This window comes from Mercurialis annua, linkage group LG2 (genome assembly GCF_937616625.2).
Source record: "Mercurialis annua linkage group LG2, ddMerAnnu1.2, whole genome shotgun sequence".
In the NCBI taxonomy this organism is placed as follows: domain Eukaryota; kingdom Viridiplantae; phylum Streptophyta; class Magnoliopsida; order Malpighiales; family Euphorbiaceae; genus Mercurialis; species Mercurialis annua.
The window spans coordinates 20,166,817-20,194,531 of record NC_065571.1 but is presented as its reverse complement, the minus strand read 5'-3'; the positions used below and the strand labels follow the sequence as shown (position 1 = coordinate 20,194,531).

The 27,715-nt window shown below is 32.7% G+C and overlaps 1 protein-coding gene across 1 annotated transcript; it reads right to left on the bottom strand.

The window, feature by feature from the left end:
* Positions 1–10,182: 10,182 nt before the first annotated feature.
* LOC126668348 (uncharacterized) lies at positions 10,183–13,247 on the bottom strand. Its single transcript, XM_050361552.1, has 9 exons — positions 12,851–13,247; positions 12,476–12,763; positions 11,818–12,319; positions 11,404–11,712; positions 11,224–11,311; positions 10,913–11,151; positions 10,376–10,597; positions 10,319–10,329; positions 10,183–10,271 (listed from the first exon to the last, which is right to left on the bottom strand). The coding sequence occupies exons 1-9, from the start codon at positions 13,245–13,247 to the stop codon at positions 10,183–10,185; spliced, it is 2,145 nt and encodes a 714-aa protein (XP_050217509.1).
* Between the last annotated feature and the right edge of the window lie 14,468 nt (positions 13,248–27,715).

Here is a 27,715-nt window from a genome sequence, read left to right as displayed (position 1 = left end):
TGCTCTATTAAACTTTATATGTAATTATCATACTATTTTAAAATTTCATATGTATGTCTTATACTATTTTTAAATTTAAATGCAGTTTTTAAAACGTTTTTGTGCCCAAATATGAATCTTATGTCAACCGCATGAAACACAAAATAATCACAAAATAGAGAAACAAATTGATATGTATGTCTTATACTATTCTTAAACTATTTTTAAATTAAAACACATTTCTTTTTGGGAAGAATACCTAAGAAATACTACAGTTTATCTCATGTTAGTTTTCTTCTCAATTCAAATTGATATGTATGTCAACCGTATGTCAACTTTATGAAACATAAAATAGAGAAAAAAAAACGAATTGCAAAAAATATAAGGTAAAAAATAACTTGAAAACTATATTTCCATTCCAGAAAAAGCATTGAAACACAATTTCATTTGTTAATTATATCAATTCTCTAAGCAAAATAAATGAAACACAAAATAAATTCAACCTAACCTTCATCAACGTTTGTTGGTTCACCGGACATGGTTTCAGTTTCACCATCCCTGTTAACTTCAGCAGCCACTGGTATTGCAGTTGAATCATCACGGTGGTTGTGATGTTCAATACTATTTGGGTTTTGAATTGGAGGAGACGGAGATGTTGTGTTCACCAAAGGAGGAATAGGTTCCGACTCAGTTTCGGTAGTCTGAGATTGTTGTGATATATTTTTCATCGATGGTTTGTCATTCCCCTTCCTCAAATGAGCTTTCAGTCTAGCTGATCTTTGTAATTCGTTAAACGATATAACTCTTTTTCTAGTAATAAGTGACATTGTTCAGAAAATCGTTGAAACAAATTGAATTGAAGAACAAGTATGGTGAGAATTGTTTGTAATTTTTTTTATGATCGATATTTTGATAAGAACAAAGAAACCACTTTATTTTGTCATTCAACAACGTGATTCCTGCAATTATGGTTAATGCCAAAGAAGTTTCCTTTTAGAGGGAACTTCTTTAATTAAAAAATTAAATAAGGACCAAATTATTTTCGTTTCCCTCTTTTTTTTTTTCGTTTCCCTCCTATTTTAATATTGTTTCCCTCCTAATAAATTCGTTTTTAAATTTTCCTGATTTGATTTGCCAAAATCGTGTCAAATCTAATCAGTTTGAGATATATTCTGAAAATCTTGTTGCAGAAATATTGTTTGTTACTCGAGGTAGTAGAGAAAGTCGACGAGTTTTATATGTTTCATCGAATATATGCTCTACTGAACTCGTCATAACTCGATGACATGGCAAATATTCGACGAGTTTAAACAATATACTCGAGTTATAATCTATTTTTTTCAACTTAATCCAAATATCACCACTTTCCTTTAGATATAGAAGCAAAATGCAAAATAAAAAGTCTTTGTTTCCCATATTAAAAGCAAAACAAAGAGTCTAATGTTGATAAATGGTTGATTTTATGCTTATTTATGATTAGATATCAAAAATTTATGTGTTATTCAACGTAATAGTTGACCACTCCATTTTTATCGCTCTAACATAAATATTTCAAAACAATATTTTGTCTTAATTTTTTTGGAGGTAATATATGCCTTTTGTAATTAAATTGCAACAATAAGAAATTTTTCCACTTTTGCCTATTCTTATAATTTATTTTAATGTTTTTAATTAGTATAATTTGAATTTTTAATAGCTAAATTTATTCGGTTGAATATGATTTTACTCGCATAACCATTATTAAAATTGTATTTTAGGGTTTAGTGTTTAGGGCTTAATTAGGGTTTAGGGTTTAGGGTTTAGGGCTTAGGGTTTAGGGCTTAGGGTTAGCGTTTAGGGTTTTGGGTTAGGATTAGTGTTAGGGTTAGAAAAAACAACATTAATTAGCAACATTCAATTTTTTTTAATGACCGCTAAAAAAATAAAACAATATTTAATTTATTTTTTTAATGACCGCTAAAAAAATAAAACAATTAATATTTTATTTATTTTTCCAAGGACATCCATTTTTCATATCGTTGACATAAAAAACCTCATGTATACTTGAGAACTGAACACGAAAGAATGATTTGTTTCAATTCCATTTTTACATTAACAAAGCAATGTGGCAAAATTTACATGAAGTTAATTTTATAAATTTTGATAAAAATTAAGAAAACTTAAAATATACGTTACATGTGCCTCAATTTAACGTTGCATGTGCCTCAACTTACGTGAGATGTAAAAATAAACCTACAACTTCAACCTACTCGTAAAATAAGACATGATTTCATCACAAATAAACTAACTCGTTTTTAAGTACATAAATCTCAAATTCATGTACATATCTTGCAACCAAGCACTTTTGCAATTTTGAAAACAGATTGGTTCAGGCAGTACACACTTTAATAATCACAAGTTATGAGTAGCACACACAGACATGTTATTATGCCGTTGCATTCTATAAAGTTTATACATTTAATAATGTACGTAATTTAAAATTTTATGAAACAAATTAGCAAAAATATATAGATCATATCATAATATATTAATAATTTTAAATGTTTAAATATTAAAAAATCGACTCAAACAAAAAATAAAAGCTTAAAGACTGATGTAATCAAAATATTAATTACATATTTTTAAAATTTAAATATTTAAATTTGTAAAATATTAACATTTATTCAAATTTTCTAGATCATAATCCTTTTTTTTACGGATTTAGATATTTAAATATTAAAAATTGGTTGAACAGAAAAATAAAAGCTAAAAGACCGATGTAACAAATTAATTACATATTTGTAATTCATAAATATTTAAATTTATCAATTTTTATTCTTTGGCTTTATAAGAAAAGTTAATCAATAAAAGTCATCTAACTATCCTAATTTATAACAATTTAACAAACTTAAATTTAAAGTTTTGTCAAAAAAAATATTAGTGTACAATGATCTAGAATTAACAAGTGTTAATATTCAAATTTGATAATAGCATTCAGAAATATTCAGACTTGGTAATAACATTTCAGACCTACTAATAACACATGAGTTTATCACAATTAAACCTACTTATGTTCAAATACATAAACCTCCAAATTCAAAATACTAAATCCATAATCAACAGCTATGCATATACATCTGCTCCACGTCTTCAAAACTGCACCTCCAAGTCTCCAAAACAGCGTATCCAGAATTAGACATTTAGAACCAACTATGCAATCAGCCACCCATCTTATCTGCAATTTGGAAAACAGAGCATATTTCAGGAAGAAAAGTAATGCCCTGAAACCAAATGAATGACAGCATACAGATATGAAATAATCAAAATATTTTGGTTGTTACTAACCTTAACTCTCCGGTGTATGTGGAGGTGAAGGATCATGTGCTCCCAAGGTGCCGAAACAAGCCTTCCATCGGCGATGTGACCTTCGTTGTTCTCTTTTAATCTCTTCGATAGATGTTTCAATATTAGTCAACCTCGACTTTGTTTCATTTAACAAAGAAAGTACTTCCTCTTCAAAAGCTCCCCTTCGCTTCGGCTTTCTTGGTCGCCTCACTTCCTCCTCTCTTGGTTGATCTATACCGACATCATCCCTCACCACCTCACCTTGACCATTCTCGGTTTCCAGTTCTCTACTTACATTATCCTCATCTTCGTCACAGTCATCTTCTATTTCTGCTTTTCTTCCCTTTCCTCTTCTCGGCTGGCCAGTTTTAATTAAATAACAATTTCGGTCCTTTACATTCATTAATTCTCCATCCATATCAAGAATGTCGGCTTTACGGAGCATAGTTTCATTAAGATACGCATCCCCCAAACATTCCATCTTATGCAAATCATCCTCATCAATAGCACTATGAAGCAATGCTATACAAGTTACTAAATGACCATTTCCAAGTGCAACTTTAGATGATGTTGCCATGGTCATCATGCTTTTAAAAATTAAGTGTATGAAATCAACACTTTTTGCCGAACGTCGCACTAAATAGTCAAGTACTAGTAAATCATCCTTCGTTACTCTATTCGACTCCTTGTTACCACATATAGAATGACAAAGGAATTTAGGAAATATAAGATATGATGGTTCAATTATGAGTCCATTAGGAGCTTGTTGTAAATTGACCGAGTCTTCACCGGTCAATTGCTTCCATACTCTATTAACATCAAATTTGAAGGACAACCTGTAATGCCACCTTTAGGCAACTTAAATTTCTGATTCATAAAATCATACCCTATGCTATAATCAACCCCTTTTATTCTAAAAGAAATTGCTTTTTCATTCTTAGATGCATAATTCAAGGTGGTATAAAATTCCCTAGTTAACTCTTTATAAACTTGATACTTACCATGTGCAATAAAATTTAAACCCATTCTACCAACTATTTCATCAATTTTTGATTTCAAACCCATCCTAGTCAACAAAGCATAATCAAAATATCTAGGTATAACAATAGGCTTGCGTGAAATATTTTCGTAACGAATACCTTCTTCGTCGGAGAAAATTGGAAATGGGCAATCATAATTTGAGGACAAATCTTCTCTTCTAACAAATTTCGGAGGCATAGTTGAACTTGATGATTTCCCTTTTGAAGCAACTCTTTTAGCTCGTCCCTTTGTTGATACCATCATTTTGGTTAATGATTTGATAAGATTATGATAGCAATTTGATGAATTTAGAGGCTAGGTTTCGGGTTGTGGAATGGGGAAGATTTAGAGAATTTTTTTTTCACTTGTTTTAATTCTAGGTTTCTAAAGAAAAGTGGGAGGTTTATTTTTGAACAAATGGTCAACGCGCCCCCTAAACTTGTGACACGGGGTCATCTAACCCAATTTATACTTTTTTGAGCAACGAACCCCAAAACTCTTCAATTTTGGGTCGATAACCCCATAATTATATTTTTAAAACGTGTAAAATACAAATCGGAGGCGAGGAATGCAAAATAGTAATTAGATATTTCTCTAATTATTACGATATAATTATTCTAAATTTATTTTTTTAAATAAAAATATAAATTATCGGATTATTTGACCCAAAAATGAAGAGTTTTGGGGTTAGTTGATCAAAAAAGTATAAATTGGGTTAGATGACCCCGTGTCACAAGTTCAGGGGGCGCATTGACCCTTTCTTCGTTTATTTTTCAATTGCAGTAATTTTCAAAATAAATCGAGGTGGGTCTAAATACTCGACGAAAACAAAGCCTGAAATCGAGTTTGGCATAACTGGACTAGCATAAACTCGATGTTAGGTTTAAACTCGTCGAATATTAACCCATCATCGAGTTTATGCAGCACTGAACAGCAACAATCTCGATGTTAGGCTTAAAACTCGTCGAATATTTAGCCAGACATCGAGTATTTACTTGTCCAGTTCTTTATATGCACATACCCTAATTAAAATAATAATTTTAATCTTTTAAATTATTAAAACTATAACAAATTAATTGAAATCTCAAAATTTTAAATTATTGATTTCATCTTTTTTCCCTTGAAAAAATGCCTCTATTGAAAACATTAATTTATTTTCAACACCCTTTAAATTTTTTATTCCTATTTTATCCTCATCGAAGGTATATGTCTCTTTAGTGTGTGTCTAATGTATCATATAATTTACCTCTCCTTTTTTCATATAGCAGGAAATACCCATTTGATATTGCAAAATTTGATTTCATTCCTAATTAATCAAAACTCTTTTCTTCCTTCCTAATTTTCCGTGTTCTTATTTATGACCTAAATCCATGGTGACTACACGGGGTGCCACTGAGAACGACGGTAACATCAAAACCGCTGATATGGGTAAGAAATCCGTTGCAAAAAAAGCTTCAAAAAACAAAAAGGTAGTGTCAACCGGAGAAGCTTCAGTTCCTCCATCTCCTATACAGTTGAGTAAGAAGAGACATGCAAATGATTCACCTCCGAAATCGAAGAAACACAAAGGCATTTCCAGAATTGAATCCAAGAAATCTCCTCCTAAGGTATGATTTCATTAGTTTATAAGTCAATTAAGAACCTACTGCATTAGAATTGTTTGATGTCTTAAAATAATAAATTGACTCTGTTTATATGATTGTTTGAAATTATGTTTAAGTATGATTGTTTGGAATTATGTTTATATAAAATTGTGGTTAGGTTGGTTGGTAGATAGTTTTGAAGGTACAATTATGAACTCTATTTTTTTAGGGTACTGAAATTTCAGTTTTTGAAGGTTAATTCCTCCATTCTACTGGGTTTGACAATGAAATTTCAGGTTTTGATTTGGTTATTTTTGGGCATTGTATTGAGAGGAATGTTAGAAATTGGATTTACAAAGTTGGCAATGTTTCTTGTATGCTATTTGATAAGAACTTAATGTGTATGGTTGCGCTTTTGAATAGCTTATTTTCTATTTAAGTTTGAACACCAAAACAGAAAAAGAGTTGAATCTTGCTTGGGTGAAATTTTTGATATCTAACAGTTTTCACTCTAATTTCCATACAGCTATGGCAGTTTAAAGTAAGCCGAGAAGATCGTGTTCACTCGAAGATTGATACGCGCATGTCATACGATGTCATTTCTGATATCAAATCGACTCTGACTCCAGGTGAATTGGAAAAGTTTAGACAATCTTGCTTTGGCTACTTTCTTGATATTCCCAAGATCAAAGTGCAAAATCAGATCATACATTGTTTATTGTTGAGGGAGGTGGAGCAGCTAAACAAGTCTGAATTGTGGTTTGAGGTTGGCGGTCATAGGCTGAAATTCGGAATCGACGAATTTGCTTTGATCTCGGGTTTTAACTGTCAAGGTGACAGCAGTAAGTATGCCTATACAAAAGTTGAAAATGGCATTTTGGATAAGTACTTCAGCGGGCTGCAATCTGTTTCTAAACAGACCCTTTAGGATTTTTTCACAGCTAGGCGTTGGGAGTCGGAGGAGGATGGGTTTAAGATAGCATTTATGCATTTTTTGCATAACTTCTTGCTTGCTTCACCGAGGACTGCTCGTATCCCTTTGAAGGACTTTGACGTAGTTGATTCGGCTGATTTGAACGACTATCCATGGGGTATTGACGTTTTCAAGTACACGTTTGATTCTTTGTCGAAAAGAGCTGTTCTTAGTCCGGGATCTCTTATTATTGAAGACAACATTTACCAGTATCGCTTTCAAGGTTTACCATATGCACTGGTATGTTGGTTCTACGAGTGTTGCCCGGCGGTGGAAAATACCTTTGCTCAGCTAGTGAACAAAGATGCTATCCCGCGGATTCTGAGGTGGCAAGCATTCGTTCCTGCAAAATACATTGCTGTTGACAGGGATTTATTTGTTGAGATTGCATCCGATGAGGTTCGTATGTGTTAAATTTTCAATTTTTCAAATGTAATTTATCACTGACTCTGTTTTCATATATGGTGTTCATTTGTTATGTGTAGATGATTTTCCGATCAATTGTTCCAACCCCGGCAGAGATGAATGCCCTTCGTCTAGGTGACTTATTCAAAAAAATTAAGGGAAACGAGGAGGGTTATTGTCCGGCATTTAATATATTGAAGGACGGTGAATCAACGTCGAACACTTCGAATTTAAATGTTATGGAAGAGAGGCTGGAAATTTTGATGGCTGGTTAAAAGACGATTAAGGATGATATAATGGATTTGAAACGTTTATTCACTTCCAAATGTTCCGAACTTTTGACAGTTGTCAATTCATTGAATGATAGGCTAACTCTGATTGGTGATTCTAAAATGGTAATTTGTTTTGATTTATGTATTTTGTACTTTTATCACTTAGAGTTTAGTTAAATATAATTTATGTTATTTCATATTATGTTATTGTAACCTGATGGGAACCTAATGTGAACTCCATATCTATATCAGGTTGAAATTGAGAAACATGATGTTTCTGATGGCTTGCAGACAAGGGTTGACAAAGGAAAAAAGGTTGTTCTTCCTGCAGAGGACATTTCAGTGAAACCAAGTAAAAATGGTACTTCTATAGTAACGGAACGAGAAGAAAGGGATGGTAGGGAGTCTGTTGTTCCTGTTTCTGCTGATACTAAAGCTACTTCCAGCAAAGAAAGGGATGGTAGGGAGTCTGCTGATGAAGAAGAAGGTGCTGAAAAAGTCGAATTGGAAGATTTGGTTTGCGAGAAGGCTGTACTTGAAGGCAAGGATGACCGTGGTGAACCTTGTGTTATTGTTTCTTCCGAACACGTTGATGTTATCTCTCCGAATTTTGAGGTATATTTAATAATTTGAAATTAAGCTGTTTTGATTAACTATATTAATTTGTTTATTGTCAATTTACTAGGTTTCGCGACAAAGCGAGTTGAATTTAAAATCTCCACCAGATGACACCATCAATCAGACTAAAAAAAATGCAAGTGAATCGATTGCTGAATTCAAATCAAAGGAGGTATTGTTTGCTTTAAATTATATTTATAGTTTAATTTTATAGTTTACTTACTGTATCCTCTCATATGTTTTTGGTAGTCTGGTCCTTCTTCAAGCCGCTTCATACCGACGCAAACTGGTTGTAAAGTCCGTATTTGTCCATTTGATGCTAATCACATTTTATTCAGTGATGCCACCAAACAAGACATCATTCAGAATTGGCTGGAAGAAGGACGTCCTAAAGGGGCCAAGTTCGTATCTCGACTAACTTTTTTCAGTTCTGTTTTAATGCTCACTTATTTAATTTTTTTTTCTTTGTTTGTTTAGAAGGCAAAGCTGGATATACGATCCAAAGATTGATAAATTCCATCCTCGTCTTTCTCTTGGCGTGGTTGATATTGAAACGAAATCCTGGTTTTACCATCTCTACCACGTTGGAAAGCCTCTTGAGTGTTCTGTAAGTATATCCATATTTCTTTTATTTGTTCTTTTTATTTTATTTTATGTGTTTATTATTTGAATTACTCACGATAGTTTTGTTAATAACATTGTTGTGACTGTATGGTTACTTAACCTTGATTTTTGTTTATTTGGCAGCATGTAGATGTTCTTTTTTATTATCTGAGAAAGAAAATAAAATCTGGATGTGCTGCAAACAGTAGATGTACGTCAACTGATAATTTTTTTGATCGGCGTATTCAAACTCTCTACACAGCATACAAGAAAAAGCAAGATGTGTCACTTGTTTCTTTGAAACATACAGTGGCTATCTACATTAAAGGTGGTGCTATGCGTTGCAATACGAATTGGGCTAATGTTGACCATGTTCTTTTTCCGATCAATTGTGTTAACGATTGGCATTGGATTTTGGCTCGCCTGAATTTCAAGGAACGATGCATCTATATCTACAATTCGTTGAGGTCGGCGCAATATGACAGATCAGCAACTGAATATGTTACTTCCTATAGTGTGTTGCTTCCACTATTCCTTCAAGCTACCAATTTTTATGATTCTCGAGATGACATCGATACTACTGCCGGTGCTTATGAGGGAAAGAGAATAACTGATCCGTTCAGAATAGAGATTCTGGAAAACATGCCTATCCAAAATGATGTGTAAGTCTATAATTTGTTTTTAACTTTAGTTAGTTGGGTTATATTAAAGAGTTATGGTGACAGAATAGGAACCTAATGTCAAACTTGTTTCTTATGTTTTTTTATTTTTTCTCACTTTTCGTAGTGATTATGGAGTTCATATGTTTTCCGCTGCTGAGTTCTTTGTTGATGGGAAAGTTATGGGGCATGATTATGATGTCAAAGAACACCGTGCTCGTTACGCTTCGTCATTATATTTGTATGCTCGTTGGAAGGAAAGCTCTTCTTGTGTTAGTGAAGATGAGGGTCCTCTAAAACTCAAGAGAACATATGCCTAGGGAGTGAAGAGGAAGCTAATTTATGGAGGTTCAAGATGAAGAATGTTATTGATTTTTGTTTGTAAAGAAAGTCTCCTTTTTGTCACACTTTTATTTTCCTTGGAGGACATAAATGTTCATTTATTTCTTATTTGAAGTCTATTTTAGAGTATGTGTAAAAACAGGTAATTACAATATGTGTAGTGTTTTAGCAAATTTCCGCAAAATTGTGAATTGTCAATAGTTATATTAAAAGGCAGGAGTTCAATTCTATTTTTCTGTTCTGTTCTATAGTAGAAGTACAAAATTGAGAAAAAATAATTGGTATTACACCAAACCTTAAAATCAAACTAAACCAAAGGAATCAATTGAATGTTTGGCTGATATCTCATATATAATTCCATAAGATCAAACTCGATGTGTGGCTAATATCTCGACGAGTTTTCATCAACACATCGAGTTTCTGCTATCCAGTTTTCCACAAATTTCATGTTGGGCTGCATAACTACTGCCATAAAACACCAAAATTCTACAATCTACATTCAAGGCAATATAAAAAAGCATCTCTCAGTAAAATTCATACTTTCAAACAAGCTACAAGAATCCAAAAAGAGTTCAATAAGCGGTAAATTTCAGTCACTAATCATCGTCTTCGTCTTCATTGTCACTGTCATTTGAGTCTTCTAGTACATCAGTGTCGGCATCATCATAATTGATCGTAGTATCATCCTCCTCATCGCTAGAATAAATCGGGTTTGAGTTTTGACCTTGAAACATTTGACCAACATCAACTTCATCCGGTAATACATCTATAGGATGCAAGAGTTCCAAATTTTCACCACCATTTTGATCGACTTCATGACTATTATCTGCCTCGTATTGCTGATAGGGCTCATCATTCAATATTGAATCTTCATTGCACACTTTTTCCTTTTCTGGCACATCAAATATATTCCTGTGAAATGATTTTTGCACAATTTTCCAATGACCTCCATTTTTCATATCGCTGACATAAAAAACCTGCTGTACTTGAGAACTCAACACGAAAGAATCACCTGTATACCATTTACGGCTCACATTAACAGAAACTAAGTTGCCATCTGTTTTAATTCCATTTTTATCGTCAACATCCCACCAATCACATTTAAATAAGAAAACATGATTCCCATTAACTTACTGGAGGTCAATGATATCTGTTAGCACACCATAAAACTCGATTTCTTTCGACTTATGCTCTCCCGTAACTGAAACTCCATTATTTTGAGTCCGACGAAAATTATCACGCTCAACTGTGTGAAACCTAACTCCATTGACAATTATCCCACTGTACCTAGCAATTCGTATATCAGGACCTAATCCCAACGCATATATATGATCTGTTGCTGCAACCAAACCAGTAGCACGTAAGCGTCCAACCTGAAAAATAAGTTTAATGGTGAAATTAGAGGCATAATTCAATATTTAGTACTTTTATAGCATCATACTTACACACTCCTTGAACCAACTGGCAAATCCTGCCTGGTGTCTTTTTTGCACATCTATAACACTTTCCTTTTGTAATTCTTCAATGTGAATCCTGCTTAACGTTTATAAAATTAGATAAAAAGTGTAAAATAAAGCTATTTTGAAACTCTAAAGTCTTTGTTTTTTCAAAATAAAATAACTTACTTAAGATATTCATCAACATCCTCACAATTGTTAAGCACATACCACTGCAATTTTTCAAAATCAGAATGGGATAACGTTTTATATTCTGTAGCTCCTAAAGGTCTTGCATTGTTTGAAAATATGGAAAATCCATTTTCCACTCCTATTTGCACAGGAAAATTATTTCTCTCAACGCGATTATATATTGTCTCAACACCATGAAAATACAGTGAACAAAAGTTCAAACATTCTTTAGTGATATACGCTTCAGCAATTGAACCCTCCGGTCGAGCTAAGTTACGTACATAATTTTTCAAAGTACGTAAGAACCTGCACAACAAATTTGTTGTAAATGTGAATAAACCATATAGATATATAAAAATTAGTTAAAACTGCAGCAAGAAAACTAAAAATAAAATTTCCTTATCAACTAACCTCTCAATAAAGTACATCCACCTATAGTGAACAGGGCCTCCTAATTCTACTTCACGTGGCAGATGAATTGCCAAATGCATCATTACCACGAAAAAAGATGGAGGATATATCATCTCAAGTTTACATATTATCAAAATGATATCGCTCTGCAACTTTTTAACTGTAGATCTTTTTAAAGTCTTCGAACAAAGCTCCTTAAAGAAAGAGCTCAACTCTGATAATGCAGTGTAAACCTCACTACGCAAAGACCCACAAATTGATGCTGGAAGTAACCGTTGCAAGAATATATGATAATCATGGCTTTTCATCCCCATAACTTTGCAGTCCTGAACACTTACACATCGAGAAAGATTGGAAGCATATCCGTCTGGCAACCGGATTGACTGCAACCATTCACAAAACTTCCTCCTTTCAGGCTTCGGTAATGTATAACAAGCAAGTGGCATAAAAAATTTATTTCGCTTTTGCTGTAAATGTAACTCTTTTCTTATACCCATTGTTTCTAAATGCATTCGAGCCTTAATGTTATCCTTAGATTTTCCATCAATATTCATCAACGTACCCAATATATTTTCACATATATTCTTCTCAATATGCATTATATCTAAATTATGACGTAATTTTAATGTTTTCCAGTAAGGCAATTCAAAGAATATACTTCTCTTTGTCCAATTGAGCTCTTCAGGACCACGTGCACGCTTTTTTTGGTTAGGTGTCTTCCCAAAAATAAGGCTTTTTGGAAGCAAATCTAATTGCCTTAGAACTTCATCTCCTGACAACTCTTCAGGCTTTGACCCGTGCTCTGGTTTGCCATCAAATTTTCTGCTTTTTCTCCAAGAATGTTGGGCATGTAAATATCTCCGATGACCCATGTAACATTGCTTCACTCCATTTTTTAATGTTAGCGAACACGTGCACTTATTACACACAGGACATGCCAATTTTCCTTTTGTGCTCCATCCAGATAACATTCCATATGATGGAAAGTCATTTATTGTCCATAATAATGCAGCATGTAATTGAAAATTCTTACCGCTATATGCATCATATGTTGTCACACCGGTCTCCCATAACTCTTTTAACTCATCAATTAATGGCCTTAAATATACATCGATATTATTTCCGGGAGATTCCTTACCAGGAATAAGCAAAGATAACATCAAAAAATTCTCCTTCATGCATTTCCATGGTGGTAAGTTATATGGCGTCACAATCACCGACCACATGCTATAACTCGTGCTCATATTTCCAAAAGGGTTAAATCCATCACTAGCAAGCCCAAGTCGCACGTTACGAGCATCTTTGCCAAACCAAGCATATTTCTGGTCAAAATCTTTCCATTCCGTAGCATCAGCTGGATGTCTAATCGTATCATCATCTACACGTTTCTCCTTATGCCACCTCATATTTTCACCAATATCTTTAGACATAAATAACCTCTGAAGTCTAGGTACTAAAGGGAAGTGTCTAAGAATTTTTTGAGCAACCTTCTTGCGTTTTCCGAAACCTAATTTCTATCTAGGGGCCTTACAAGTTGGACACGTGTCAAGATTTTCATTTTCCTTCCAAAATAGCACACAATCATTTACACAAGCATCAATAGTTACGTAACCGAGTCCTAAATCACGCATCAATTTTTTAACCTCATAACTTGAGCTTGGAAGGGTTTCTCCTCTCGGGAGTGCATCCTTGAACAATTCCAAATTCGAAAAAAATGACTTATTACTAGAATTTGCGAGTGCTTTGATATTAATCATCTTAAGAAGAAAAGAGAGCTTTGAATATTTTTGACTTCCAGGATATAGTTCATAATGAGAATCATTCCACAATTTAGCAAATTTTGCTACTTCTCCTTCTAGCATGTTATTATCTTGATTGGGAAGTCTGTCTTCCATGTCGGTGTCCATAAAAGTTGCATTACACATATCATCTAACATTTCTGAAACATCATTTCCACTATCCTCCAATTCATTGTCCGAATTAATAGAGCCATCTAAACTATCACGAGGTTGAGAAGTCTCACCATGGTGCACCCAGTTTGTGTAGTTTTCACTAATTCCATATTGATATAGATCCATTTTGACTTCTTGCAATGGCTTCAAATAAATATTGATGCAGTTCTTGCATGGACATCGAACTCTGCCATTTGAATCAGTAAAGTCTTTTGCAACATTCAGAAAATTTTTGACCCCTTGAATATAACATGAACTAAATCGGTACGACGTCATCAAACTTTTGTCTGATGGCGTCCCTTTAATTCCAAAATAATATATTAGGCAACATCAATATTTGGTACAAATCTATCAATTGAAAATATAATTAAAACTTACCCATTACAAATCAGATACCGTTAGCTATTTTAAAAATATATCCAATTTCTTTCCCTGAACTACCTGCAGTTCTAAAACAAGGCTAACATTTGGTTAGTGTTACTGTTAAAACATACTCGAGGTCAGGCTATATAGTCGACAAATATTTAAACTTAACTCGAGTTTATACGTCGTTTGCAATGTTAAACTCGATGTCATGCTTAATAGTCGACGAGATCCTTAACTCGACTTTCTTATCTCTGTCAAAGCACAAACTTGATGTAAGTCTTAATACTCGACGAAATGGAAGTAAAACCTCGAGTTCTTGTTTTTACTGAGCTGATAAACTCGAGAATAGGTGATAAGTCGTCGAGTTTGAAGCCCGACCTCGAGTTTGTACGAATCAGTTAAAAATTTAAATTATCAATTGAACAAATAAGAAATTTGAATGTGAAATTCATCCTACATTAATCAATTTAGTCTCTTTTCATAAGTTAAAAAATACCTGGACAAATAAGCATCAACAAACACAAAATCAATGAAAGTGCGGCAGCGTGAGAAGCGTACAAACGTATGGAATTGATGCGGTAGTGTGGTGTCAATATTCAGCAAAAAAAGTTTTTCCCTAATGAAGAGTGCTTCGATTAACCTAATTTGGATATTTGAATCTTAATTGTCATATACCTTTTTTTATCAAAATAAAATATAATTTCATAACCCATTTAAACCTGTTATCATAATTTTTTTTTTCAATTCCATGGTGACAAAACATTTATTAATCACAATATCATTTAATTTCGTTTAATTGCTGAAAAATAAAATTATTCACAATATTTTTACATATTATGATAAAATTTATTTTATCATAATAACTGTATTTTTAATATACAGTGACAAAACAGTTTTTGTCAAAACCCATTGTCACAACAAACACAATTAATTGCTATAGTGACAAAAATATTTGACACAATATTTAATTATCACAACATTATATAAGTTTAATTAATTGCTGAAAAAATAAATTCGTTACAAAAGTCTTTAAATATTATGCTAAAATTTATTTTATCATTATAACTGTATATATTTTCTATTTTACCATTTATTTTCTGCAATTAGTTTTTCTTTCTCTATTTTGTGTGTATTTTGTGTTTCATAAGGTTGACATATGGTCAACAAACGGTTTATTTACGGTTATTATAACTATAGTTTAAAATACAGGCACAAAACATTTGTTTTGGCAAATTACTTTGTCACAACAATATATTTACTTTTTTATATAGTGACAAATAAATATGACACAATAAATATTATAACTGTCTTTTTAAAATATCGGAACCAAACATTTGTTTTGGCAAAATATTTTGTCAGGAAAACAAATTTACTTTTTTTATTGACAAATAAATTTGACGCAATAAACAGTAGTGGAAAGAGTTTTTTTCGAGTTATTCCTTAACATATATATTTTCTGCACTTCCTTTTTCATACTCTATTTTGTGTTTTATAAGGTTGACATAAGGTTGACATCAGGTCCATATGCAGTCGTTATAACTGTAGGTTTAAAATACGAAAACAAAACATTTGTTTTGGCAAAATACATTGTCACAAAGACATATTTACTTTTTTATAAGTGACGACAAAATTTGACACAATATTAATTTATTACAATATCTTTTATTGGCAAAATACTTTGTCACAACAAACGTAATTAATTTTTATAGTGACAAAATATATCAAATTGCTGCAAAATAAAATTTGTCACAACTTTTTTAAATATTATGATAAGAATAATTTTGTCATAATAAAAATATTTTAAATTACGGCGACAAAACATGTTTTTGTCAAAATAGTTAGTCACAACAAACATAATTATTTTTTATAGTGACAAAAATGGTTGACACAATATGTATTTGTCGCAATATCATTTCATTGAACTCTCATTGTGACAAAATAATTTTTTTTGTCACAACTAACCTATTTATTATGACAAAATATAGTTTGTCACATATTTTTTTGTTACAAGAAGCCAAATTTTTTGTAGTGCAATCAAACGTTTTAAATGTTACGAAACAAACGTTACGAAACAAATCTAAACGTTTGGTTTTGTTTCGTAACATTTTGAACGTACAAATTCAAACGTTTTAAACGTTACGAAGCAAATCCTAACGTTTCACCTTATTAGCAATTTAAGCCAAATGTTTACACACGTTACAAAACAAATCCAAACGTTCCACCTTTTTAGCGATTTAAGCCAAACGTCTATAAACGCTACGAAACAATCCAAACGTTGTTTTGTAACGTTTGTATACGTTTCACATAAATCTCTAAAAAGGTGAAACGTTTGGCTTCAATCGCTAAAAAGGCGCAACATTTGGATTTGTTTCGTAACGTTTGTAAACGTTTCCCTTAAATATCCAAAAATGTGAAACGTTTGGATTTGTTTTATAACGTTTTTAAACGTTAGCGATTTAAGCCAAACGTTTACAAAAGTAACGAAACAAATCCAAATGTTTCACCTTTTTAGCGATGTAAGCCAAACGTTTACAAACGTCGATAAAGGGGAAAAGTTTGGATTTGATTGGTAACGTTTTTAGAGTTTGGCTTATATCGCTAAAAAGGTGACGTTTTGATTTGTTTCGTAACGTTTGTAGACGTTTGGCTTAAATCGCTAAAAATGTGAAACGTTTGGATTTGTTTCATAAAGTTTAACCGTTTGGATTGGTTTCGTAACGTTTAAAGCGTTTGGCTTAATTCACTAAAAAGGTGACGTTTGGATTTGTTTCGTAACTTTTGTAAACGTTTGGCTTAAATCGCTAAAAATGTGAAACGTTTGGATTTGTTTCTTGACATTTTAAACGTACGAAATAAATCCAAACCTTTCACCTTTTTAGCGATTTAATCCAAACGTTTACAGACGTTACAAAAAAAAATCCTAACACTTGACTTAAATCGCTATAAAGGTGAAACGTTTGGATGTGTTTTGTAACGCTTTAAACGTTTGGATTGGTTTCGTAACGTGTGTAACGTTTTGCTTAAATCGCTAAAAAGGTGAAACTTTGGATTTATTTCGTAATGTTTTATACATATGGATTGGTTTTGCAACGTTTTAAAAGTTTGGCTTAAATCGCTAAAAATGTGAAACGTTTGGATTTGATTCGTAACGTTTGTAAACGTTTGGCCTAAATTGCTAAAAAGGTCGTTTCAAACCGCTAAAAAGGTGAAACGTTTGGATTTTTTTTCTAATGTTTTAAACTTATGGATTGGTTTTGTAACTTTTTAAAAGTTTGGCTTAGATCGCTAAAAATGTGAAACTTTTGGATTTGTTTCGTAACGTTTGGCTTAACTTGCTCAAAAGAAAGTTTCAGATCGCTAAAAAGATGAAATGTTTGGATTTGTTTCGTAATGTTTTAAACTTATGGATTGCTTTTGTAACGTTTTAAATGTTTGGCTTAAATAGCTAAAAATGTGAAACATTTTTATTTGTTTCATAACGTTTGTAAGCGTTTGGCATAAATTGCTAAAAAGGACGTTTCAAATCTCTAAAAAGGTGAAACGTTAGGATTTTTTCGTAATGTTTTAAATGTATGGATTGGTTTCGTAATGTTTTAAATGTTTGGCTTGAATTGCTTAAAAGGTTTAGGATTAGTTTCGTAACGTTTTAAACGTTTGTCTTAAATCGCTCAAAAGGTGAAACGTTCGGATTTGTTTCGTAACATTTTAAACGTTTGACTTAAATCATTAAAAAAGGTGAAACGTTGAGATTTGTTTCGTAACATTTTAAACGTATGGATTAAATTGCTAAAAAGGTGAAACGTTTGGATTTGTTTCTTAATGTCTTAAATGTTTGGATTGGTTTCGTAACGTTTTAAACGTTTGGTTTAAATCTCTAAAAAGGTGAAAAGTTTGGATTTGTTTCATAACGTTAAACGTTTGGCTTAAATCGCTAAAAAGGTGAAATGTTTGGATTTGTTTTGTAACGCTTGTTTTGTAACGTTTGGCTTAAATCGCTAAAAAGGTGAAACGTTTGAATTTCAAATTTTTAGCGATTTAAGCTAAACGTTTCACCTTTTTAGCATTGAAGCCAAACTTATACAAATATTACGAAACCAATCCAAACATTTTCCCTGTTTAGCGATTTATGCCAAACATTTAAAACGTTACAAACCAATCCAAACGTTTGAAACACTATGAAACAAATCCAAATGTCTCACCTTTTTGGCAATTTAAACGCTATGAAACAAATCTAAATGTTTCACCTTTTTAGTGATTTAAGCCAAACGTTTAGTAACGTTACGACACAAATCTAAACGTTTCCCCTTTTTAGCGATTTAAGCCAATTATTTACAAATGTTACGAAACAAATCCAAAAGTTTCCCCCTTTTAGAAATTTAGGCCGAACGTTTACAAACGTTATGAAACAAATTCAAACGTTTCACCTTTTTGGCTATTGAAGCTAAACGTTTACAAACGTTACGAAACAAAAACAAACGTTTCACCTTTTTAGCGATTTAAGCCAAACGTTTACAAACGTTACGAAACAAATCCAAACATTTCAACTTTTTAGCGATTTAAGCCAAACGTTAACAAACGTCATGAAATAAATCCAAATGTTTCACATTTTTAGCGATTTAAGCCAAACGTTTAAAACTTTACGAAACAAAACTAACTGTTTCACCTTTTTAGCGATTTAAGTCAGACGTTTAAAACGTTAAGAAACCGATCCAAACATTTAAAACGTTACGAAACAAATCCCAACATTTCACCTTTTTATCGATTTAAACCAAAAGTTTACAAACGTTACGAAACACATCCAAACGTTTCCCCTTTTTAGCAATTTAAGCCAAACGTTTACAAACGTTACAAAACAAATCCAAATGTTTCACCTTTTTAGTGATTTAAGACAAACTTTAAAATATTGCGAAACCAATCCACATGTTTAAAACATTAAGAAACAAATCCAAACGTTTCACCTTTTTAGCGATTTAAGCAAAATGTTACGAAACAAAACCTAACGTTTCACCTTTTTTAGCAATTTAAGCCAAACGTTTACAAACGTTACGAAAAAAATCCAAACGTTTCCCATTTTTAGCAATTTATGCCAAACATTTACAAACGTTACGAAACAAATCCAAACGTTTCACCATTTTAGCGATTAAAGCCAAACGTTTACAAACATTATGAAACAAAACCAAACATTCCCCCTTTTTAGCGATTTAAGCCAAAAGATTAAATCGTTACAAAACCAATCCAAACGTTTATAAATGTTACGAAATAAAACCAAACGTTTCACCTTTTTAGAGATTTAAGCTAAATGTTTACAAACGTCAGGAAACAAATCCAAATGTTTCCCCTTTTTAGCGATTTAAGCCGAACGTTTACAAACATTACAAAACCAAATTGTCTTTCATTTGACCGTTCAGATCGTCGATTTGACACTTTTTCAAGCCGTAGTTCCGGTCCACTTCATTTTTTGTTGTGGCAGTGGGTCAACCGTACCTGCTGGGTAGAATCGTTCGTAGGTCCGGTTAGCTTTGTTTTTTACCTATTTAAACCCCGTTTCTGCGACCTAATCAGCCCTATTCGATTATTAAAACCCTAAACTCATTTTAAACTATTCTTAGGCGATTTTTCTCTGATTAGTGGTATCCAAAACATTTGGTAAGTAATTTAATTCTCATAGTTCCATTATATGTGATTCGATTCTTAGCTCAATCTCCCTTTGTTACTCAATTTATAGGCTGAGATTGATTAAATAATTCTGGGTTTTGATTCATTTGGCTTTCAAAAGGTATGTAATCCCTATTCCTTTGATTTTTGTGTAGAGAATCCTAGGTTGTTATGGTGGATTGATTATTTGTGTGTTGTGGCTCATATATTTTGATCTTTGTTGTTATTAAATCTGTAATATTATTAAGGGTTACGCTTAGCATGATTGTTGATGATTAAACAAGTAAATTATAGGGTTTCAATGAATTGTATGCTATACCTTGAATTGGTTACTGATTTATAAAGGTTTAGGATGGCTGGAAATTTATTATATAGGGTTGTTTTGCTGCTTGATTCATACCTTTGTTATTCGATTATTTGGCGAATTGATTGATGGAGTTAGGGCTGTAAATGCTTAGACACGCATGGTTGAATTGATTGTTGTGTTGGGTTATGTCTTGGCTGCCTATGGTTGCGTCTAGAGGTGTTTTATTGTTCGTGGCATGTTGACATTGTTTATGTTGATTGACAAAGGTCTGGCATGATTGCAGCAAAGTCATGTTATGTCTTGCCATGTTAAATTGATGGTTTTGATTAAGTATTCCATATCTGAATTGAGTTTGCTAAATATGTTTTAAATCATATTTGACTTTATTGCAGTGACTTGCTTAAGTTATAAATACTTCGGGTGAAGTTTGCCAAGTGTTGGCTAACTGTTTAACACGTGTTGCTAGTGTTAAACTTGGGTTTTGATAAGATTAAGTTGAGTTCTCAATTTTCAAATAACTTTGGTTTTGATTTAAGGAATTGGTTTCAAACTTGATTTACACTCTGGCTTATGGTTGTGTCGGGTTAGACTTGGGTCGCCCGACATGTTGTGTTGAGCATATAGTTGATATATGGCTAGCACACTACTCTGGGATTTCTTTGATTTCGTAAGGTCTTGTTTGAAATTAATACTACTCTGGATTGTTTTTAAAACGAGAACTCATCTAAACTTAACTAATTATTATATTGGTTGGATATGTATGTACTTTGACCTTGGGATTACTTGTGTTTCAGATGTTGTTCTTTAGTTGTGTTTGAGATGCTAGTCCTATGTGGTGTCTAATATTCTTAGAATTAGGGGTTGAATGAATTTTAACTTATATATTGTTTTAGACCCGTCGACTGCTCGTGCTTCAAAGTCTATTCAGGGTTAGCTATTTGCCAAGACTTTCACGTGGATTAGCAAGCAGTGAGTTTGTAGTGTTATTTACCGCTTTATTAAGTACCGCAATTAGTTTAGTATATAAACTGTTTTCGAACTGTTTTAAACGATTATGGATCTGGATTGGAACGAGCTACTCGATAGGCTTGTATCGAGACTGTGTGCACCGGTAAGTACTCTGGGATCGGCAGACTAATGTCTTGCTTCCGGTGGTATACGACGAGGATTTATTCTTGTCCACTCTGGGTTCGGTATGATACGTCATACTTACGTCGGGATAATTTCAATGCTGTTATTTCCATAATCTTATGTATATTAGTATAAAAGGATTTGTTTTAAGGGTATTAAACTTAATAAATGTAAATAGCATTATGAACTCATTTCAGTATATCTGACCCCGTTGTTTTTCCAATTTTTTTAGGTTTATGATTTGAGAGTGTTGGTCGATCTCCAATTTCTTACTATCCCTCGGAGATTCAGTTATTTTAATAAAACTAGTCAACTGTTTTTACTCTTAGACCACAGTAGAAATAGTTAGACTTTTATGTTTATTTCATACATTGGTTTATCAGAGTGGTCCGACTATTTCTATATTGATGTGGCATGTATACATTGGATTTGATTTGTATAAGGCATGTTGTTGAGTCTCGGGTTTTAGCCGATCATTTCGGATAATTAAGTTGTGATTATGTTGTTATATAAACTGCTAGACTTAGGTTGGAGTCTTGGTTGCCCCCGAGCAGTGGTTTTTTGGCAGATTTAGTCTGATTGTATGTTATCCGCGAGGCTTGCAACGGCTTTTGGTATGACCATACCCATACCCTAGCGCCGGTCGCGATCCATGAATTTGCTCGTGATATTTTTAGCGATTTAAGGCAAACGTTACGAAACGTTTCACCTTTTTAGCGATTGAAGCCAAACGTATACAAAAGTAACGAAACCAATCCAAACGTTTCCCCTGTTTAGCGATTTAAGTCAAACATTTAAAACGTTACAAAACCAATCCAAACATTAAAACATTATGAAAAAAATCCAAACGTTTCACCTTTTTAGCGATTTAAACGTTACGAAATAAATCCTAAAGTTTCATCGTTTTAGCGATTTAAGCCAAACATTTACAAACGTTACGAAACAAATCCAAACGTTTCACCTTTTTAGCGATTTAAGCCAATTATTTACAAATGTTTCGAAACAAATCCAAACGTTTCACATTTTTAGCAATTTAAGCCAAAGTTTTACAAACGTTGTGAAACAAATCCAAACGTTTCACCTTTTTAGCGATTGAAGCTAAACGTTTACAAACGTTACGAAACAAAACCAAACGTTTCACCTTTTTAACAATTTAAGCCAAACGTTTCACCTTTTTAGCGATCTAAGACAAACGATTACAAACTTTACGAATTAAATCCAAACGTTTCACATTTTTAGCGATTTAAGCCAAACGTTTAAAACGTTACGAAACAAAACCAAACGTTTCACCCTTTTAGCAATTTAAGCCAAAAGTTTAAAACGTTACAAAACCAATCAAAACGTTTAAAACGTTACGAAACAAATCCAAACATTTCACCTTTTTAGCGGTTTAAGCCAAATGTTTATAAACGTTATGAAACACATCCAAACGTTTCACCTTTTTAGCGATTTAAGCCAAACGTTTACAAACGTTGCAAAACAAATCCAAACGTTTCACCGTTTTAGCGATTTAAGCCAAACGTTTAAAACGTTATGAAACCAGTCCAAACTTTTAAAACATTACGAAACAAATCCAAACGTTTCACCTTTTTAGCGATTTAAGCCAAACGTTTACAATCGTTACGAAACAAAAACTTAGGTTTCACCTTTTTTAGCAATTTAAGCCAAAAACGTTTCACCTTTTTAGCTATTTAAGCCAAACCATTATAAACGCTACGAAACAAATCCAAACGTTTCCCCATTTTAGCGATTTTAGCCAAACGTTTACAAACATTAAGAAACAAAACCAAACGTTCCCCCTATTTGGCGATGTAAGCCAATCGTTTAAAACGTTACAAAACCAATCCAAACATTTACAAACGTTAAGAAACAAAACCAAATGTTTCGCCTTTTTAGAGATTTAAGCCAAACGTTTACAAACATCACGAAACAAATCCAAACGTTACACCTTTTTAGCGATTTAACCAAAGTTTGGATTTGTTTTGTAATGTTTGTAAATGTTTGGCTTCAAACGCTAAAAAGAGGAAACTTTTGAATTTGTTTCATAACGTTTGTAAACGTTTTGCTTCAATCGCTAAAAAGGTGAACCGTTTGGTTTTGTTTCGTAACGTTTATAAATGTTTGGCTTAAATCGCTAAAAAGGTAAAATGTTTGGATTTGTTTCGTAAAGTTTGTAAACGTTTGGCTTAAATCGCTAAAAAGGTGAAACATTTAGATTTGTTTCGTAACGTTTTAAACGTTTGGATTCGTATCGTAAAGTTTTAAACATTTGGCTTAAATCACTAAAGAGGTCAAATGCTAAAAAGGAGAAATGTTTGGATTTGTTTCGTAAAGTTTGTTTACGAAACAAAACAAAACATTTACACTTTTATCATTTAAGCCAAATGTTTATAAACGTTACGAAACAAATCCAAACGTCTAAAACGTCACGAAACAAATCCTAACATTTCACCTTTTTGGCGATTTAAGCTAAACATTTAAAACGTTAGGAAACAAATCCAAACGTTTAAAACGTTACAAAACAAATCCAAACGTTTCACCTTTTTAGCGATTGAAGCCAAACGTTTACAAACGTTACAAAAAAATCCAAACGTTTCACCTTTTAAGCAATTTAAGCCAAACATTTGTAAACGTTATGAAACCAATCCAAACGTTTCACCTTTTTAGCAAATTAAGAGCTAAACGTTTACGAACTATATGATACCAACTGAAACGATTAAAACGTTATGAACGTTACGAAACAAATCCAAACGTTTCACCTTTTTAGGGATTTAAGCCAAACGTTTACAAACGTTAAAAAACAAATCCAAACGTTTCACCTTTTAGAAATTTAAACGGAACGTTTACAAACGTTACGAAACAAATCCAAACGTTTCCTATTTTTAGCAATTTAAGCCAAACGTTTGTTTCATAACTTTTGTAAACGTTTATTTCGTAACGTTTGTAAACGTTTTCCTTAAATCCCTAAAAAGGTGCAACGTTTGGATTTGTTTCGTAACGTTTTAAATGTTTGGATTTGTTTTGTAACGTTTGCAAATGTTTGGCTTAAGTTGCTAAAAAGGTGAAATGTTTGGTTTTGTTTCGTAATGTTTGTAACGTTTGGATTGGTATCGTAACGTTTTAAACGTTTGGCTTAAATCGCTAAAAAGGTGAAACATTTGTTTTGTTTCGTAACGTTTGTAAACATTTGGCTAAGATCGCTAAAAAGGTGAAACGGTTGGCTTTGTTTCTTAACTTTTTAAACGTTTGGATTTGTTACCTAACGTTTGTACAAGTTTGGCTTCAATCGCCAAAAAGGGGAAACATTTGGATTTCAACGCTATAAATGTACGAAACAAATCCAAATGTTTCCCCTTTTTAGCGATTGAAGCCAAACGTTTACAAACATTACAGAACAAAACCAAGCGTTTCACCTTTTTAGCGATTTAAGCCAAACATTTCCAAACGTACGAAACAATCCAAATGTTTCACCTTTTTAACGATTTAAGCCAAACGTTGAACACGTTGCGAAAGCAATCCAAACGTTTAAAATGTTACGAAACAAATTCTACGTTTCACCTTTTTACCGATTTAAGCCAATCGTTTACAAACGTTGCAAAACAATTCCAAATGTTTAAAACGATACGAAACAAAACAAAACGTTTCACCTTTTTAGCGATTTAAGCCAAACGTTTCTCCTTTTTAGCGATTTAGGCCAAACGTTTGGATGTGTTTCGTAACGTTTTAAACGTTTGGATTGGTTATGTAACGTTTGTAAACGTTTGGCTTTTTATTGCTAAAAAGGGGAAACGTATGGATTGGTTTTGTAACGTTTTAAACGTTTGACTTAAATCGCTAAAAATGTGAAACGTTTGGATTTGTTTCGTAAAGTTTTAAACGTACAAAACAAATCCAAACGTTTCACCTTTTTAGCGATTTAAGCTAAATGTTTACAAACGTTGTGGAACAAATCCAAACGTTTGGCTTAAATCGCTAAAAAGGTAAAACATTTGAATGTGTTTCGTTACGTTTTAAACGTTTGGATTGGTCATGTAATGTTTGTAAACGTTTGGCTTTTTACTGCTAAAAAGGTGAAATGTCTGGATTAATTTCGTAATGTTTTAAACGTATGGATTGGTTTTGTAATGTTTTAAACGTTTGGCTTAAATCGCAAAAAATGTGAAACGTTTGGATTTCATAACGTTTGCAAACGTTTGCCTTAAATTGCTAAAAAGGACGTTTCACCTTTTTACCAATTTAAACCAAACGTTTACAAGCGATACCAAATCAATCCAAATATTTAAACGTTACGAAACAAATGTTTCATCTTTTTCGCGATTTAAGCCAAACGTTTCTCCTTTTTAGCGATATAAGCGAAACGTTTAATAACGTTATGAAACAAATCGAAACGTTTCACCTTTTTAGCGATTTAAGCCAAACGTTTAAAACGTTACGAAACCAATCCAAATGTCCAAATGTTTTAAAACGTTACGAAACAAAACAAAAAGTTTCACCTTTTTAGCGATTTAAGCCAAACGTTTACAACCGCTACGAAACAAATCCAAACGTTTCACATATTTAGCGATTTAAACCAAACGTTTACAAAAGTTACGAAACAAATCCAAACTTTTCACATATCTAACGATTTAAGCCAAACATTTCAAAAGTTACAAAACAAAAACAAATGTTTCACCTTTTTATTATTTAAGCCAAACGTTTACAAACATTACGAAACAAATCCAAACATTTGTCCCCTTTTAGCGATTTAAACTAAATGTTTACAAACGTTACGAAACAAAACCAAACGTTTATTTTTTTAGCGATTTATGTCAAACGTTACGAAACAAATCCAAACATTTCACCTTTTTAGCGATTTAAGCCAAATGTCTAAAACGTTACGAAACCAATCCAAACGATTAAAACATTACGAAATAAATCCTAATGTTTCACCTATTTAGCAATTTATGCCAAACGTTTACAAACGTTACAAAACCAATCCAAACGTTTAAAACGTTACGAAACAAATTCAAACGTTTCACCTTTTTATCTATTTAAGCCAAACGTTTAAAACGTTACGAAACAAATCCTAACGTTGAAAACATTACGAAACAAACCTAATGTTTAACCTTTTTATCAATTTAAGCCAAACATTTAAAACCTTACAAAACTAATTCAAACGTTAAAAAAAATCCAAACGTTTACAAACAAATCCAAGAGTTTCACCTTTTAGCGATTGAAGCCAAACGTTTACAAACGTTAGGAAATAAATCGAAACATTTACAAACGTTACGAAATAAATCAAAATGTTTAAAACGTTACGAAACAAATCCAAAAGTTTACAAACGTAACGAAACAAATCCAAAAGTTTCACATTATTAGCTATTTAAGCCAAACGTTTAAAGCGTTACAAAATAAAACCAAACGTTTCACATTTCTAGCGATTTAAGCCTGTAATACCCCATACTTGTGTGACATCAATTGTTGACGTATGACGTGTAAATTGTCTGCATCTTTTCATAACACGCGTGATATATAAAGAGCTAAGTGAAATCAAAGTTATATGGATTACGGATTTAGTAATTTGAAGGAAATGGAAATGTTTTATGTTAAGCAAAGCAATGAAACGAAATGTGAGAACATGCCACTCAATGATTTGATCACGGATAGATTGGAATTCCGTACATTCTTAAAGTGAGATGAATATGTATGAATCATATATGAAGTGGCATAGTGAGTGTTCAAATTGGAGTTGATTCGAAATCGTTTCGATGCATTTTGAAGACGTTTTTAGGACAGTGTGCAGGTGCTGCCTGCACACTGGCACTGTTTAGTAAAACAACGATCTCTCCCAATTGAATCGTTGGATCGAGGTGAAATTTGACAGAGGCGTTCCTAAGAGGTAAATTACTAAAATGACCGTTGGAGATTTCAATCTGCCAAGTTTTGAGTAGTTTGCGAACGCACACAATAGGTGTGCGAACATACACCCTAAAATTTAAGGAGTGCGCGAACGCACACTCAAGGTGTGCAAACGCACACTTAATAGGTCGCCAATAGGGACTATACATTTGACCCTGAACGTTCTAGAAGAGGCAAAACTCATTTTTCTTCGTTCCTGAAGATCCAAGAACCCTAGAATTCGTCCTAAAACCCTAGAAATACCATTGTTTCACCAAAGTATCATTTAAATTCGAATCAAACTGATAATAAGCTTAGAATTCAAGGAAATCAAGTGCGAAGCATAGTAATTCAAGGGCAACTAACGAATACATTGAAATTTATTTATTCTTCAACGAATCTGAAGTTCTTGAGATTCTTTCGAATCAATTGAGGTAATCACCTTGATTTGAATTTGATTTTGGTATTTATAAGTTATTATTTGATAATTAAAGTTAGGGTTTTGTGCGGTTTCATCAATCTAACGTTCTAGAATTGGATTAAGTCTCTTGAATACGTTTTTGGATGGATATGAATGTTAAACCCATTTCGATAGTGGAATTGGACGTTG